The sequence below is a fragment of the Lonchura striata genome, chromosome 6 (genome assembly GCF_046129695.1).
Source record: "Lonchura striata isolate bLonStr1 chromosome 6, bLonStr1.mat, whole genome shotgun sequence".
NCBI lineage: Eukaryota > Metazoa > Chordata > Aves > Passeriformes > Estrildidae > Lonchura > Lonchura striata.
Genome location: NC_134608.1, coordinates 47351787 through 47368590, shown reverse-complemented (window position 1 = coordinate 47368590; position 16804 = coordinate 47351787). Strand labels below are relative to the sequence as shown.

The window sequence follows — 16804 nt, the reverse complement described above, 5'->3', positions numbered from 1 at the left end:
AGGCAATGCTTCTGATTTTTACAAGGAAATCAGAATTGTGGTATTCTAACAGCAGCAAACTTTGCCTTACAGACAGATATACTGGAATTTTAGTCATCATCATCCTCATCATCATTATCGTGACCTTTTTGATCTTCAATTTTGTAGCCTTCAAATTTGAAGGAGAAAAGACACTCTTCCTTTTTGGAGGGTCTAGATTAAAGGTAGGATAGCTTTCTGGTTTATTGGAAGCAGAAGTAGCTAGGTCATGTATGAAAATGGATTTAGGCAGTTAACCCCCTGTCATCCTTTGCATTTCCAGTTATGAGGTCTATTCTCTGGAGATTATCCCTTATTAATTAATTTTAAGTAAGGTAATATACTTATTACCTATATATACATTCACCTGGTTTAAATCAAGCTGAAGGCAGTTGACAAGTGTTTTTACTGGATTAATGAAATAGATTTTTAGAAAGTTTGCAGTCAGAATTTTTTATTCAGACCAGGAAACAAGGTTAATTAGCTACTGCTAAATGCTTATGATATCACAAGACTACAGCAAGTGGAGTGGCACATGGGAAATGTATCAGTGAGGGCCAGAGAAGGAAAGAGAATCAGTATTTCACTAACTGGGAAGAAGGTCTCCTACTATGCAGAGGGGAGAAGGGAGAAGAAATGAGAAACCTTCCAATACAGTAACAAATTTCCACCTTGGTTTCTTATCAGGACTTCATTATCATTGAGTAAGGGACAGAAACAAGACTGAGGTAGTATTTTAATCTCTAATCCTACTGACTGGGCATGAAAGCAGCACAGAGCTCAGAATTAATGGAGACATACGAGAATGTTTGCACTGCCAGAAAGAGACAGTGATAACAGAGGGCTAAGGGTCAAGTCCATTAGCAGAAAATAACATTTTAATTCAGACTGCATTTCGGGAGTTTAGCCTATTTCCAGCGCATCCATTGCTGACTAACTTGCTGTGAAACAACTGCCTTATTGAAGGAGGAAGAGAATAGTGGGTGTAGATCACCATTACTGAAATGAATTGCGTTAGTCTCTCTTAAGTTTCTAAAAGAGACAATGAATCAGGAGAATAAAAGGGTTTATTTAGAAACGGAGCTTTCTATTCACAACTCACCTGGAACTTTTTTTTTGCCACAAAATACTGCATCCTCCGAATCACCTTGATGGCCGCACGGTGGTGTTCCCGCAGCCTGTGGGAAAAACGAGGAGGGTGAGGGTGGGAAAGAGCATCTCCATCCAGACAAGAAATACACAGGCTGCAGAAAACCCTTCCCCGGCACTCCTCAATGTGCAGTGTAAGTAGTTGTGATCCAGCCTGGCAGCACAACACCCCATTCTGCTGACCTTCCTCACCTCTCAAGAAGGCTCTGAAAATCCAGGGTTTTATCTGACCCACACCAGGTTTGCACCCATTCCACAGCTAAAGGAGGCGTCCACATAACCTCCTTCTGTGGCTAAGCAAACCTCCATGCATCCCTCCCACTTTCATTTCCACAAAAAAAATCCCCAAACTCTCAAGTTTCTGCATATCCAGCCATGAACAGCTTTTATACAGTCACTTCAGTTTTTAGGATTTTTTGGTTTCTTTGGGTTTTTTGATGTGTTCACCCCACAATTTCTATACAACATGTTTCTTCACTTGCAGGATTTTTTTTCCCAAATAATTATTTAAATGAAAAACACTTGAAAGATCTTTGATTTGTTGTCTACTAAACAACCCAAATAATCTATTGGTTGCTGAATGTAACATATACATACGCATTTACTCCTCAATGGAACTGTGGCTTAATATAATGACAAAATAATCTGACAGGTCTTTAAAAAATATATGCCCCTCTTTGTGCATGTGCATATGATCAGACAACAGAATAAAAAGAAAATAATTTCCTCATTGTGCTTTTAAATGACACTTTCATAGAATCTGATGTTATTTTTCAAACAGTGCCTTAAAACCAACAGTTATTTCAAATTTTTCAAAGCTTGCAAAAATGATGCATTTTCTTCTTAACATTAAAATATAATATCACACATTAAGCCAATAATTCAGATTGCTCATTCTATTACTCTTGCCAAGATGCACTTGGATGACATTACAGCACCATCTTTATTTCCTTTTTAACTGCATGAACATCTAGTGTTTCTAACTCTCTTACCAAACAGACTTCTAGTGATGGCTTTGGGGAGCAGCTGCAAAAGCAGCGAGGTGTTCCAGATATTTTATCTTTATAAACTTATTAGTAGTAATACTGATAGAATGGCATATGAGATGTCACCTTGCAGTGCTTTCTCTCCATACTGAACATGACAGCATTCATATTCACTAAGGGATGGAGAAATATACTTAAATTATATAAAAGTTTGTGCAAGTTTGGGTCTTTAGCATGTTATAGCATGGTATCACTCAAGCCTCTGCATCTAAATATAACCTGGAATTTTCGTAGTATTCAGGTGTTTCCCCATGATAGATCTCGCCCAGTAAAGAAAAGTTCTGCATGTACAAATGGTGGATGTCTGTGCTCTGAAGAGGTGTAGCTGGGGTGTTTCTCTTCTGAAAACTCACACTTTTTAGTAAGAAAACAGCATTTTGCAAAGTCAAAAGTAGAACTAAAAAAGAGCTATAATTTCCAACTTTTAGCTATTGCCACTCAGGTGGGTTTTTTCTGTTGTAGAAATTGTTCAGAAAAGGTTACTTTCTCCAGAAATAGCACAAAATGCATTGCTTTTTAAGCTAATAACATACAGCTATTCACTGTAGGTCTACAGATGGCTACTCCTAAGTGTATTTATATAAGTCATCTGTACCTCAATAATTATGCACCAAGCCTGCAATTAGATCTGCATAAGAAGCTTTTTTCCTCTTACACCTTCCTGAGGTGTCTTCGAGACACAGTCTCCAGGCCCCTGCTCCCACAGATCTGACTGCAACATCACGGTTCAAGTTACAAAAGTGGGAATTTGCTACTCCTGACTGGAGTGGCTGTTTGTTTGGATCAGTTCCCAGTGGACTGAGTGAGCCTAATGCTAGTTCAGGGTATCCCTGTTCTGTGAGTCTGTGCTGCATCATTCTGCTGCTAAGGACTTGGATGACTTCCCCCAAACCTGAAGGAAATAAAGTGTTTGAGCTTTTAAGTTCTGCTTCACAGAGATGGGAGCCAAAAAGGTAAACACTGTTTAATTTTCTAGTAAATATCAAAGGTATTATATCATGCAGCTATATATCCTATACATATAAGCACACAAAAACATATTTTGACAAATAGAAATATATTTGAATTGCCATAAAACTGCTTGTAGTGTTTTGGTTTATGCCTCATTTCCTCTGGGGTGTTCTTCACAGTCCATTATTTCTGAGTAAAACATTTTTCTTTGGGACAGCCAGTCACCAGTAGATCACACCAAATCCCTCATTCTCTATCTAGAGGGCAAGTCCCATCTATAAGCAAGGCCGGTGGATAATAAAAATGGTATTTGCCATTCAGTGAATTAACAAAGCTACATAATCAAAATGATTTTCCAATGCAGCTATTCACCATCAATCATTTTTCAGTGCTAACATGAGCTACCATGCCAGGAGGGAAAGTTAATATTCTCATTTTAATCCTTCCCATTTCTAGCTCCAGTAGGAAGCCTTACAGTAAGCTTGTTTCTGCTTATGCTGTAAAATGCTATGCTGCACAACAGGCTGTCCTGATTCCCCAAGATTAAATGCTTCTGTGATGAGAGAAGGGAATAAAGGATTTAATTAGTAGCCAAGGTTATGATTCACGACTGTTTGATCTCTTTGGCAAACTGGTAACAAAGCTTTAGTAAATTGAGAGTTTAACCATTAACTGGTGATATTTGTTTGTTCAGCCACTTGTGACATCTCTGAATTTTGGTTACAGAGGGGCTGTCTGTAGCCTCTGGGCACATGGAGCACGCTTAGATGTCAAATAGGTGCTCAATGCATTACTGCCCCCAGTTCTGTGAAAACTTTATTTTTTTAGGAGTGTGGCTGGAAATGACCCCACCTGAGGGTGCTTGCCAGAGCACAGCACCTCACCTTGCTGGTCTGTCCATTCCCACAGCTGGCAGGAGACACCCTTTGGAGAGGCAGTGATGTGCACAGTGAGCCTCTGTCTCTCTGATGGAAGCTTAGAAAGGGTTTTCAGGGACTGCTGGGCAGCTCCAGAGAGCCTTTCTGCTGCAGTGCAGCTGTGTGAGCTAAGCTCTCATGCAACTGCAGTCCCCCATTTTCAGATGTTTAGTTTTGCATGACTTTGGGGGGAAAGCTTGTTGGATAAATGCATTAGCATCAGGATCAGCAGGCCTTTTGCTCTTTTGGAAACAAAACTATTTTCCCCCCCTAAGCATTCATCAAGCTTTGAGCTTCATTGTCACCATACCCATTAATATCATAACTGACATCTGAAGGAACGTGCCAAACACTACTTGACTGATTCTAACAACCAGCAGCATGTTACCTTAAAATGTAATATACATAGAATGCCTTTAAAATCAAGCTAAAGTTATTATTTCTCATACTGGACAACTTCTCAGCCTGCACCCTTCTACAGACAAACTGCCAATAGCTTTCACTGGCTATCAGTAATTTTCTTTCTCAATATGAAGCGGATATCAAGATCACCTTGAATACAACATATGCTATGTGACATTTCTCATGGACTTAAACTCACAGAATTAGGTCCTGAAGCCACCAAGGAATCTACAGCATTGTTATAACCCTCAGGAATTCAGGATGAAGAAGGATGTAACAATTCAACAACAGAAGACCATCCTGGTTTTAGTAGGGACAACAGATTCATACACACCTACATTATTTGCAGGTCTAAACTAGGACTGCTTTGTACATGCACTGAAAAACAACCTGCTGTGGATTCAGGCACTATTCAAAGCATAAGAAATGAGGATGAAAAAAACTGGCAATAAAATACAATGGATTGAGCACCCACATTAAAAAAGAAAGCCTGTCAGAATTAAATGACAAGAAATCCTTAGTTTTTCCTGCCTCCTTTAGTTGTTAAGATGTTTAACCTACAACCAGTCACTTGGAGGAAATCTGATCTCATCATCAGTCCATCAGAAATCTGAACTGAAATTTCACTTAAATTGGAAAACAAGCATCATTAAATACTTTACATAATTCAACTAACATTCCCATTTGGCTGGAAAGTTATTATACATTAATAAATGCTCTGAACTGTTGCAATTCAGACTTTTCTTCATTTGACTACATATTGTTCATTTTCCCCAACACAATCAGCCAAAACCTCAGTAGGTTTCAGAAGCTGTGGCTCATTCCCCAGTCCCACACTCACTGGGAATGTCACTGTTCAGTCAAGACCCACCTGCCTTCTTCCTGCCAGGGCACATGCAGTGCCACCCCAGAAGAAAGCTCTGGGACAAAGGCTAAAACTTTTTAGTTGCCAAAATTGTATGGCTTTATGGAAAAGGAACTAAGCAGATGCATGGTTCAGTTGCTCTATGATTCAAGACAAATAAAACCTTTTTTTAAATTAAGTTTTACAAGATTAATCCCCATTCTGAAATAGATTTATTTTGATAAAGAATCAAAGGAAAAGCAATTATTAATTAGAAATATTTATTGTTCTTACAAAGCTGCTAAATTTTATATCAAACCCTTAGTAATTAGATTAGAAATTTGTTTCCCTTTTCATCTCAGGAAGGTGTTCTACATATTGGTTTAGTGTTAACAGAAATATTAAAGCAACAGGGCAGAGGAAAGGTGGTGCTAATTTCCTATTTATAACACTTGCCTTTTTGTTCATGTGCAGAACATTTCATTACCAGGACTGTGATGTCTGGCACAGACCTCCGAATACACATGGATGCTGATATTATCAGAGCTAAAAGTCAATGCTGGCTTTTCAGAATGAGTCAAACAGGAATGAAAATGCAGTTGGAGAGAGCCACAGATTTATAATTCTTTTACAAAATGCCCATTTCTCAATAAACCTAATACTGATTTGAAGTCAGGCTCAGTTTTTAAAACCTGTTTAAATTCTCTGCAGTCATCTTAAATTTCTGACTTGGGACAGGGTAAAGTATTAAGAAAGAAGACTGAAGTTGGTTGGCCTGAAGCTTTTGGCAGTAATTATTATTTAGATTTGAGCTTTATCTTTAATGCATCAGTTTTTAATCATATGTTTTGCATGTGAACTGAAGTATTTTTTTCCATTCAGGCCCTGAAAAGCATTCCTTGTCACAGAATCTGGTAGAAGCGATTCAGAGTAACTACATTAATCCATTTCATTAGTGCATTTAAGTCTAATGAAATCTTCCATCCTTAGTCCTCCAGGCATTTTAGGTATAGAATTTGCTGTGGCTCAAGCTTATCCTGTCATTCCCTGCCTATTCCCAGCTGATGGAAATCTCTCTGCACTGAGCTACATTTTAGATGCTGAAAATTGGAAGAGATTAGGTTGCATCGCTGTGTATTCTGGAACAGGAAATACTTGATCGCCATACCCAGGGATAAAATCTGAATCACTGATTATTTCTAATATTGTAGACTACCCAGCAGTTTCTCCTTTCATTTGTTGTTAGTTTAGCAACTCTTGTTTGCCATCATTAGGATCAGTTTAGTGGGGGCTCTCTATATGTAGCCCAGCCCATAAATGATTTGCAAAAACTATTTTAAGGATAAACTAGTAAAAGCTGCCCAGAAGCATTAAAAAAAGTATGATGGCATTTGAAGAGCAGAACAGTTACACATCTGAAGTTTAATTAAATGGGCTTAGTTTACAAAGAACCACAGAATAGTTTGGGTTGTAAGGGACATTAAAGATCATCTTGTTACAACCCCCTGCTGTGGACAGGGCACCTTCCTCTGGACCAGGTGGCTCAGAGCTCCTTCCAACCTGACCATGACCACTTCCAGGGATGGGGCATCACAACTTCTCTGGACAACCTGTTCCAGTGTCTCACCACCCTCACAGAAAAGAATTTCTTCCTGATACCTCATCTGAACCCACTCTGTCTGAAGCCATTTGCCCTTGTTCTGTCATTACTTGCCCTTGTAAACAGTATCTCTACATCTTTCCTGTAGGCTCCCTTCAGGAATTTACTAAATTCTCCCATAACATTTTCAGTGTAAGCCCAGTCAGAAACTAGTGACAAAACAAATCAAATTTGGATGAATCCATCTATCCCCCCATGATTCTCACCACTGGTGTCTTCACATGTTTAAATGCAATGGAACTACTGAAAAAATAGATACAAACAGAACAAGAAGAATCACAAACAGAACGTAAGCTAGCTTTGAAAAATTTCTTTGGTCTCAGCATTCAAAGGCATTTTAGTAATTACTGGCAAACAATCTGTTTATGAAAGATCTAGATCTGCTGAACTCCTGTTCATGCTTGTAAATTAGTTATGAACGGGTAAGATTTCATCAAATGAATTTGTTCATCTAAGCACTGAATAATTCAACAACAATAGCTAATTATTTCTATGAAGACATTTGATGAATAATTTCTATAGAACAGTAAGTCTCAAGGGTTTAACTTCAAAAATAAACATTTCTTTGACTTAAATGCATGTCTTATAATGTAATTTCTGTTCCTAACCTAGGGGAATGCAGGGGCTGACATCTGTAGGATTATCAGTGATTCTAAATTTAAAAATTGCTCTGCAGGAGTAATGTCAAATTCAGGCTTTTGGTGAACCCTTCAGCCAGTAAACAATTTGATTATTTACTAATTGTGAACACTGGCCCATGGGTAATTAGCTCAAGTTGAACTAATGTTTGTACTCTTCTTCACCCACTATGTAATTTCCCAACTATATGTGGTTGGTCTTTTTTTATTTAAAATATGTAATTTTAAAACCACAGTCATCTTTTAATGGATTTATATTTTACTCTACAGCAGCTTTCATGTCTCCCTTCTCAAAAGTAATGGGTTTAACTGAGAAATCCTTTCATGTAGTTATAGCAATCCTCTTTTCTCTACAGATAGTGTGACTTAGCTCGATTTGGCTTGCAGATTTTTAGCAGACATACAAAAAAGGACAAGTTTAAGAAATAACATTTCCTTTGGGGGGATTTTGGTGTTTAAACAAAAACAAACAAACAAACAAAAAGTTTTCCAAATAGATCTAAGAGGACCCAGAATAACTAAAAAGCATAGGATTTTGGAGTGTCACACATAAATTTGTCCATCTTTCCTTGAGGGAAATGGTCCAATATGCTGTATGTCTAGAACAAAGACAAATTGCTGAATCTAGAAGGAAGATCAGGTATAGGTTTTCAGAACTTATGGCATGTAGCAACAAGATATTTCCTCTGTGGTCTGCTCCACAGTCATAGTAGCTAAGAACTCGACTCTTACAGGGATAGTTTGTATGGAAATCAGGAAATAGCCAGAGATTTCTTGCACATCCTTAATTGCCATTCCTGTATATTTTCATAATTCCATTTTAACTTATGCCTGTTACTAGGACGTGAAGAGTTGTGCAAAGAACACGGGGCAAAAATAGGGAGACAAAATTACCTTTGGATGGGACTGAAAAGCCACATAATGAAAGCAGGAAAAATATACAAGCCAGCTCCCATTTTGTCAGAACCAAGATTTTTTCACAGCTCTCGTGATGTCACTATCAAACATCAATTGATATCAATGTCCATATCAAATCACAGGGAACCTTTATTCAGCTCTTCACTCTCTGCATCTTTTTGAGTTAGAAGGCTGCTGCTTTTTCACACGGTTTCAAGGCCAAGCAATTTGAAAGTAGCGAGACACAAATGAGATCACAGATAAGTAAATAATAATGTACAGCACTCTTACAGATACAGTCTGACACATTAAACTCCTTTTCTAAGGAAGCTGAATTCAGAATACAACAGAGCTTTTTGTTCAGTGCACACAGGAAGCCGCAGGCATTATTATTTTGCCTCCTCTGGTTAAAAGCCATCTTTTCAGATTACAAATAATATTTTTTTGCTGATCTTTTCATTTATAGCTCTGAATTATACAAGGAAATGCAGGGCTACACTCGGAGGCACAAGGAAGAAATAACAATACTTCCCCTGGCTACTTGCCTCTCTATTTTTTGCCTATTAAACTTACAATTACCTTTGAATATTTAACTGGCTGATGTTACAGTACTTCTTTATGCTCGAGAAGTTGCTCACACTATACAGTAGCTTTTTGCTGTGCTCATTGTAGGGAACTACAAGGCCCCTGCAAACTCAAGACTGAGTTTGACTTTTTTATTTGGCTTAAATTGCATTGCTCAGAATGCACCTCAGATACAATCTGTACACAAAAATATCTAATGCTGAATATGAGACGTACAAGCATCAAAAGGAGGTAACTCATTGAAATTTCTCAAATGTATGTTTCTATTATCAATTATTTGCTTCAATTCTACATAACACATGCTAACTTAACATATGCTGTATCTTACCTCTTAATTAGGACTCATTTTGTGGTACTACAGCTGCCATCCCATTTAACCTTTTGTTTTGAGACAAAAGAATTAAGCTTTCATTGGGTCAGCTACTGATATAGCTCATAGAGGATCCATAATAGGTCAAAGCAATATTGCATTATTTAAACCTCACACAATGACTTTAGCCAGAATCCTCTTCAGTTTTTTACCACATCTCAGTGATATGTGTATTTTCAATAATGCTGCATGGATGTAAAAAACATGGTCCCTTATTTGTAAAACAAGTCACAGGCAAGAGGATTAGAAGAAGGTTAGAGTCACTTATACATCTTCACAAATTCAACTACTCTACCACGGCAAAGTTGAGTGAGTATCTCAGCTGTTCAACACACAGGAAAGTCATTGCATGGTTGTGGCTGAAAAAATGAAGCAGATCTCCTGTTCCAGAGACAGGAACTACAGCAGGAAAAATACCTGAAAGGAACAGGCCATTGATGTGAATACCAATATTTAAATAATTACCAAATTAAGTGATCATACTATTTCAGAAGTCTTAACACTTTCCATGAGGTTTTTCATTACAGAGGTGATCGGCAAATTCTCCTGCTTCTAATGAAAAGAAGGTGGAACTTGCCATGTGAAGCTCTTTCTAAGCACTAAATTCTGAAATAAAACAGTATCCAAACCCCCCACCATTGTCCCAGCAATCCACTGAAAACACAAAGTCAAACCCTGCTCTTGTGTCCACCACGGGATAACAGAAGGGCCTGGGAGCTGATGGACTGTTAGGTCACCTTGGCTCCTGGCCTGCCATCTCTGTAGGGGCTCTGGATGTTACTTATGCACAGTGATATAAGTGTCTTCTCACAGCTGCACTTTTTAGTGGGTGTAGCCTCCAAAAATAAACTGATAGAAGGCTGCAAAGGCGAGGGTGTTGCTGTGGTTTCTGCAAGCTGCAATGAAAAGCCCGGCAAATGGTGAAAGATGGCATTAGGACAAGGGGACTTCACTTTCCTTGTCAAAGCCATCACTTGAGAGGAAAAAAGGCAGTTACAAATGTATTTCAAAACTGCAATTTTTGCAACTGGAAGCATTCTCTAGGATTTGTTATTTTACAATAGTGGAGAAACACATGGGATTTCAACTTGTGGAGAACAGCCTTTCCCTATAAATCACAGAGTGTAATCTGAAACCTAGAAACAGCACAGGGGCTCACATTTATGGATTTAAAACAGATGAAGAGCAAGCACGCTCTTAACCCTTTCCCCATAATTCCTTCCCAGTACAAAATAAAAATGAATATACAAATACTGAACAGAAATTAACTTGGCAAAAATCAAGATTAATACAATTCTGTAAACACTGAATAGTTTAGACTTCCCTAAGGACACAAGCACAGAATTGTGCTAAAGCAAAGTACTGTAAAACTGTTAGAGCATAATCCAGTCTTTGGACTGTTCTTTCATCAACTTTTATTTAAGCAGTTTATCTTACTGAGATTAGGATCTCTCCTATAGAGCAAGACCTGGCAAACACAGGCCTCTGGTTTTGAATATCAGGCTATATTTCACTGGGAATGAAGTAACTAGCAGCCTGTCGTCTCACCATAATGTTATAAACTCCTTAATCAGGCAATAGAAGAACTAATACTAACACATTAGTAATAATTTATCTTCAAAAATATGTTAAGAGCATTAAGATGACATATTGTGTATTTATTGTTCCTTAAGATCCCAAATAATTTCTGTATCAGTTTAGCTTCTCCTATGGCTCACTGGAAAAAAAATCCAAAACCCATCAAAGCCTGCTCCTCCAACTTGAATCCTAAGACACAGCCTTCCCCCTGATTTTTAAATTTTTAAAAATTTAAATAAAAAAACACAGTGTAAAAGAATGGACTGGAATCTCAGCATTGCCAAGATGCATTAGTCTATACCTTGTCAGAGTCAGAGTTCCAGTACTTCCAGAAATTCATTCACACACATAACATAATGGTGTGATTAAAACCAGAAATGGGCCCAGATCGAAATAAGGTATGATAGTCTGTCATGTTAAATCTCTACCCAGTGTAATATTTTAGAGAAAAGTCTAAACTAAACATCCCAGGAGGGGTTGACAGAAGAAGACGAAAAATAATTTTAACCTTACTGCAAGATCACTCATCTGCAGACACAGCTTTTGCCTGTGGTAATTCAAGCTCTGTCCCTTTCTTGGCTGCAGTTCAGAGAAGTGGTACTTTTGACCTGTCTCCTAATGGAAAGCTAGAGTGTCTCTGGTCTTCAGTGAAAAGGTTGCAATTGATGGAAAAAATATCTCCAAAGTGGCAAGGATAGGCAACTGAATCTTTTTCAAGTGAAGAAATAGCCACCTGAGAACAGTAGAAAAATGCATCCTGAAAAAGAATTCAATCTTAGCCACTGGGCATGTTGTGGAGCATCCAAAAAATACAGTCATGGCTAGAATTTTGTGCTACAATAATCAGAGGGGAAACCTGAAAAAAATCTGAGCTCTTTTGAAAAATCTTGGTAAAGCTCTTTTATGTTATTGCAATTGCAAAGAAAGATTTAAGGAAAACAGAGTGTAAGACAAAAAATTATGCTGCTAGCCCAGTTCTGTCCTATGACCAACACTTGGTTTGTCAAATGGTGTGTTAGCAGATATCCATAATCACAAGAGCCATGTCTTTTAAACCATTTCAAACCAAAGACTGATTTTTCACAAACACATACTTTGTGGAAAACTTGAGATTAAGCCATCAACAGCTCCACCTTCATTCTTTTATCACTAAAGCTTTTTCAAGCTACAGTCCAAGTTCAAGTTGGACCACCCAATGCTTCACTTTATTCCTGCAGATGCTCAGATCCAGACATCATCTTTGTCTCTGGACAAATACCATGATGGTATTGGTATACAAAGGCCATTGGGATTTCCAAATATGTGCATCAGACCATCTAACTAGGTTGGGATGGATACATGGTTCTGAAAAATCTCATGAGACTATCTAAATTACTGTGATAACCTGACCCATTCCATATGTACACATTCTATGAGTAAGAAGGAAGAGGCGCTTTGCATCTTGAAAGCCACTAAAAGAAGAGACTACATCCCATTTACTGAATCATGTATTCCAAACATGGATAAACCCTTCTTTAAAGCACATCCAGGGCAGAAGTTCCTGCCTAAATGTACCAAGTTTTGTTGAAGTCCCCATCTTGCCACAGTAGGTGCAGGACTACATGATGAAGTCAAAGGGAGAATACAGCCCTGAACCTACACACGGGCTTGGCATACCAAGGGAGCAGTAGAAACTTGGAAAATTTGTACATACAAGAAGACATTTAAGACAGCAAATGCCGTGTGAGAATCCAGAGCTTCCCTCTGGCTGCCCTGGAAGGCCTGGGACCCTGGCAGGGGGGCAGGAACCCCCCTGTACAGAGCCCCCAGAGACACTGTCTGTGATCTCTGGCCATGGAAAACAGTTTTCAATCTTACAGGATGAATTACAAGCTCTGAGTGTTTGATACAAGTAATAATTAAGTGTAGCACGGGTGCAAAAGTAAAATTTTTGGATTCTAGATTAGAGGTTCAAAGGGGGCAAGATGGAGGAAACTGGTTGTGTCTTGTCCTTTTTCTTCTTCTTCATGCCCTCCATGTTCCTCTGTAGTGTTGGCATTTTTCTATTGGTTTAGGCTGGGGACACACTGTTCAATGTAGGTGACAGATATTGGCACATTATTGTAAATCCAGCACAGGTAGTTTCTGGTATTTAATGTTTGTAACATCCCACTGAGGGCAGAGCCCCACACGCTGCCCTGCAGGACAGAGCTGCGGCAGGGCAGCAGAACATGTTAGAGATAAACAGAATAAACAACCTTGAAAACAGCACAGACAAATTATGGCTTCTGCCTTTGGCAACGGGGCTGAAAGACAGAGGCTTTCTACAATCTCGGAATCATCAATAGCACAGATTCTGACAATGCAGATTATATATTGTGGAGGATTCTAGATACACACTTATTAATTAGGTCTTTTGTGTGAAAAAATCTGACCTGAAACATCCAATTTTTCTTGTTCAATCTGAAAGTTAAAGAATGCACTGTGTTATTACTATTGCAAAAAGGCAGGGAATTTTATGAGCTGATATGCTGGAGACAGAAACTGGCTGGGACTGACTACTCTGGTATGTGAACTCCGTTTCTCTCCGTGGCTTCAAAGCACAAGCACAACTCAACAATGTATTTTTTCAACTAGAATTATCCTCTGGTAAGTTAGCTATGGAAAGCAGAATGTGTTTTAATTACTTTTCCCCCTCTTAATTAAGAAACTGTTAACAAGCCCAGCTGTATATTTCAATTTCATTTCAGTTACATAGAAAAAAAATATTTTTCTTAATATCCCTATTTCATTCTGTGAATATGTGATGATGTGTACAGAATGATTAACAGTTGAATACTTTGGTAGAAATATCAGATTACTATTGTAACTTTACAGTCTTGCAACACACATTTTTGCAAAGCAATCATTCCTCAGTAAGGGTTGAGCATCAGCTCAGTTACACTCAGTGTAGGGAACAGAAATGCCTTGATCCTGGCAAATTTCAGGTGGGCTTTATTTATTCTAGAAATCCTAGAATTTCCCTTTTTTTGTGTGTAAAGTAGATACACACACAGCTCTCACTCTCAAGTGTCTTTCCTACAAAAGAGGTAGAATCAGGAGCAGTTAGCCAAACCCTCAGCTGGTTCAAATCAGAACTGCACTGATTTAATTAGGCAATCCTGAAAGTCTTAGAAGAGCACGGCATCAGGCCCTCCTCTCCTCTTGTCTCTCCATATCCCTGTGAGCCAGCTGCCTTCCCTACCCACCCTCCTTCACATTAGCTCTTGGCCTCTCTCTCCTCCTCTGACTTTCCTACACTCAGATTTCTCTATGTTTTCTGGATCTGTCCCGGGTTCCTCCTCTCTCTTATATCACTCAAAAGTTATTTGTCCCCGTTTTCACAGCCCTTAATAGCTTACTGTGACTTCAGCCATCAAATCTCAGAGCTGTCTTCACTCCGTGTGCCACCACTCAATAATTATGCAAACATCCTTCCACATGGCCTTCCTTGTTGCCTTTTACCAACCAATTCTGCAGCAGAACCTTTTCATACTTCTCCTTACTCTTTAGTTCCACATAATTTTCTTAACAATTGAACACAATTCAGAGAATATAATCCTCATATCTTGATGTGCACAAATGTTGAAGAGGAACAAAGTAAAATTAGGCTGTCATTGTAGCTACTGGTTTTTCAACTGTACTTTCTGTGCTAAACAAATTATACAGATGCCTTGAAACCAACCAACAACTTATTCTTTCAAACTTTTAAAAGACAAGAATTGTTTTGGAAGGAAAAGGACTTACCAAACCTAATTGGTCCTTCCTAGTAAGCACTTTGCAGATACACTTCAGTACAAGGCCATAAATTATTCCATTTCTGCATATTTCATAAAAATATCTATTTATATAAGCTAACATACATAGTAATTAATATACAACAGATGTCTATGAAAGCAAATTGCCAACAAGAACTGGAGAAAAAAAGGAGAAAAATTTTATTTTGAAAACACCAAAATTGAGAAGGTATTTTAAAGGGATAAGGAAGGTGAGGAGACTTTCAATAGACACCTCAGTGATGCCTCACTGAAAGTCTTCTGGGAAAGTGGAGACGCATGAAATGGGAAAAGTGCACTGGAAATCAGTAGTACTTTTCTACCAGCTACTTTTACACTTTGCCTTTATATCCATGAGCTCTTCACAGTCCAAGAGCAGAGAGGAGAGCAGGCTAAGCATATACAGGAATATTGAAACAAAACTAGGTTCATTTGTGGAGCTTCATGGAGTGTTTATCAGCACTGAGGGTACAAATACACAATGCCACCCTCTTATCAAGAGCAAAGAGTTGACTTCAGAGTTCACATTGTTCAGCTCTTTAATTTCAGTCTTCATTATTAAGCCCTGATCACTTTGGGGACTGAAAAACAGTTACGAGCTTTGAAACAATATCAAAAAGAGCAGGCATAGCCTTATACCCCTGGAAGAGCTTTTTGTTTGGGTTTAATGCTGCTTTCCTCCCTGGCTGGGATGGTATGAGAAAACCAGCCAAGTGTATTCCATCTGTGGATGGTGTGGTTTCAGCTAAACCAGGCTTCAAGGCTGTATTTTCTCTCCCCCCTCACATGCCCTTTTTATTCTTATTATTTTCCTCATTTCTCTTTATGAAAGCATCCTCTCCCCAGGTCCATCTATTGAGACCTTAATGAGAGCCTGAACAACATCACAGGTATTTTTGCAAATAGCTAATTATCTAGGCTTTTCCACATATAAAAGTGCAGGTGATATTCCCCCTCTCCCCCCCTTTCTTTTCCCCTACATAATTTTGTTCCTCAATTTTTGCATGGCTTTTAGAATACAGAAAAAACAATATCCACTAGAAGAAAATTAAAGTTGCCTTTTAACCCAGCACTTTTTAGTTAGTATTGATTTTCCCAGAATTTGCTGATGAACAAATCATGTATCCTGAATTCCACTTGAAAATCCTATTAAATATCCAGTAGTTAGCAAATGCCAGGTTATAAGAATAAATGCCACATTAAAATATGTTACAAGTAGTGGCAACATGATATTTATTGGCCTGCAGGTCTACAAGTCCCTTTTTGGCCTTGAGGTGTCTGATCCTGTGTGTGGCTTAATGGGATAATCAAATAATGAATATAGTTGTATATTTTCTCTTTCTTTGCTGGTTCTTAGAGTAGCTTGGCTTATAAAGATACAGCCTTTTTTGGAGAATTTTGTGTATAAGGTATTTGGCTCAGGACAAACCTTGGAAGTTTGGTAGTATTTACAGCCTGATTTTGAATTGTAATGTCAGCAATCAGTTTAGAGATGCTTTGCTTTGGGAAAGAACTGTACAGATTTACAACTTTTCCACAGGCAAGTATAAAATGCATTAATTACTCATTGCTTGCTATTATTTTCTTATCATCAATAGGATATTTTCATACCATTGACGGTGGACTTGCAGTTTTAGGTTAATGGTTGAACTTCATGAATTGAATGGTCTTTTCCAGCCTAAATGATTCACTGATCGTGTTTATATGAAATAACAGTCTGGTCAGTATACGAGGAAAACCAAGCTGATAAACTGCTTAAAATTCAACCAAACCCAGACAAATTACAAACAAGTTGGAGTGATTACAGCCAGAGAGACTCCATCCTGGAGTGCAGTAATGGGAAGCTCTTAAAAAATCTGTGTTTGTTTGCTGGTTTATGCAAAAACGCAGAGCCAGGCACAGCCAGCTCCTTGTGGGCAGAAAACGCCGGGTGACCGCGCACGACACGGAGCCTC

General features: G+C 38.4%; 1 protein-coding gene across 1 annotated transcript in view; it reads right to left on the bottom strand.

Moving 5' to 3' along the window:
• KCNQ1 (potassium voltage-gated channel subfamily Q member 1) overlaps window positions 1-16804 on the bottom strand; it is a 332273-nt gene that overhangs the window by 108880 nt on the left and 206589 nt on the right. Inside the window, exon 12 of the mRNA XM_077784257.1 lies at window positions 1121-1196. Within this exon, the coding sequence (XP_077640383.1) occupies window positions 1121-1196 (76 nt within the window). The remainder of the gene's footprint in view (window positions 1-1120; window positions 1197-16804) is intronic.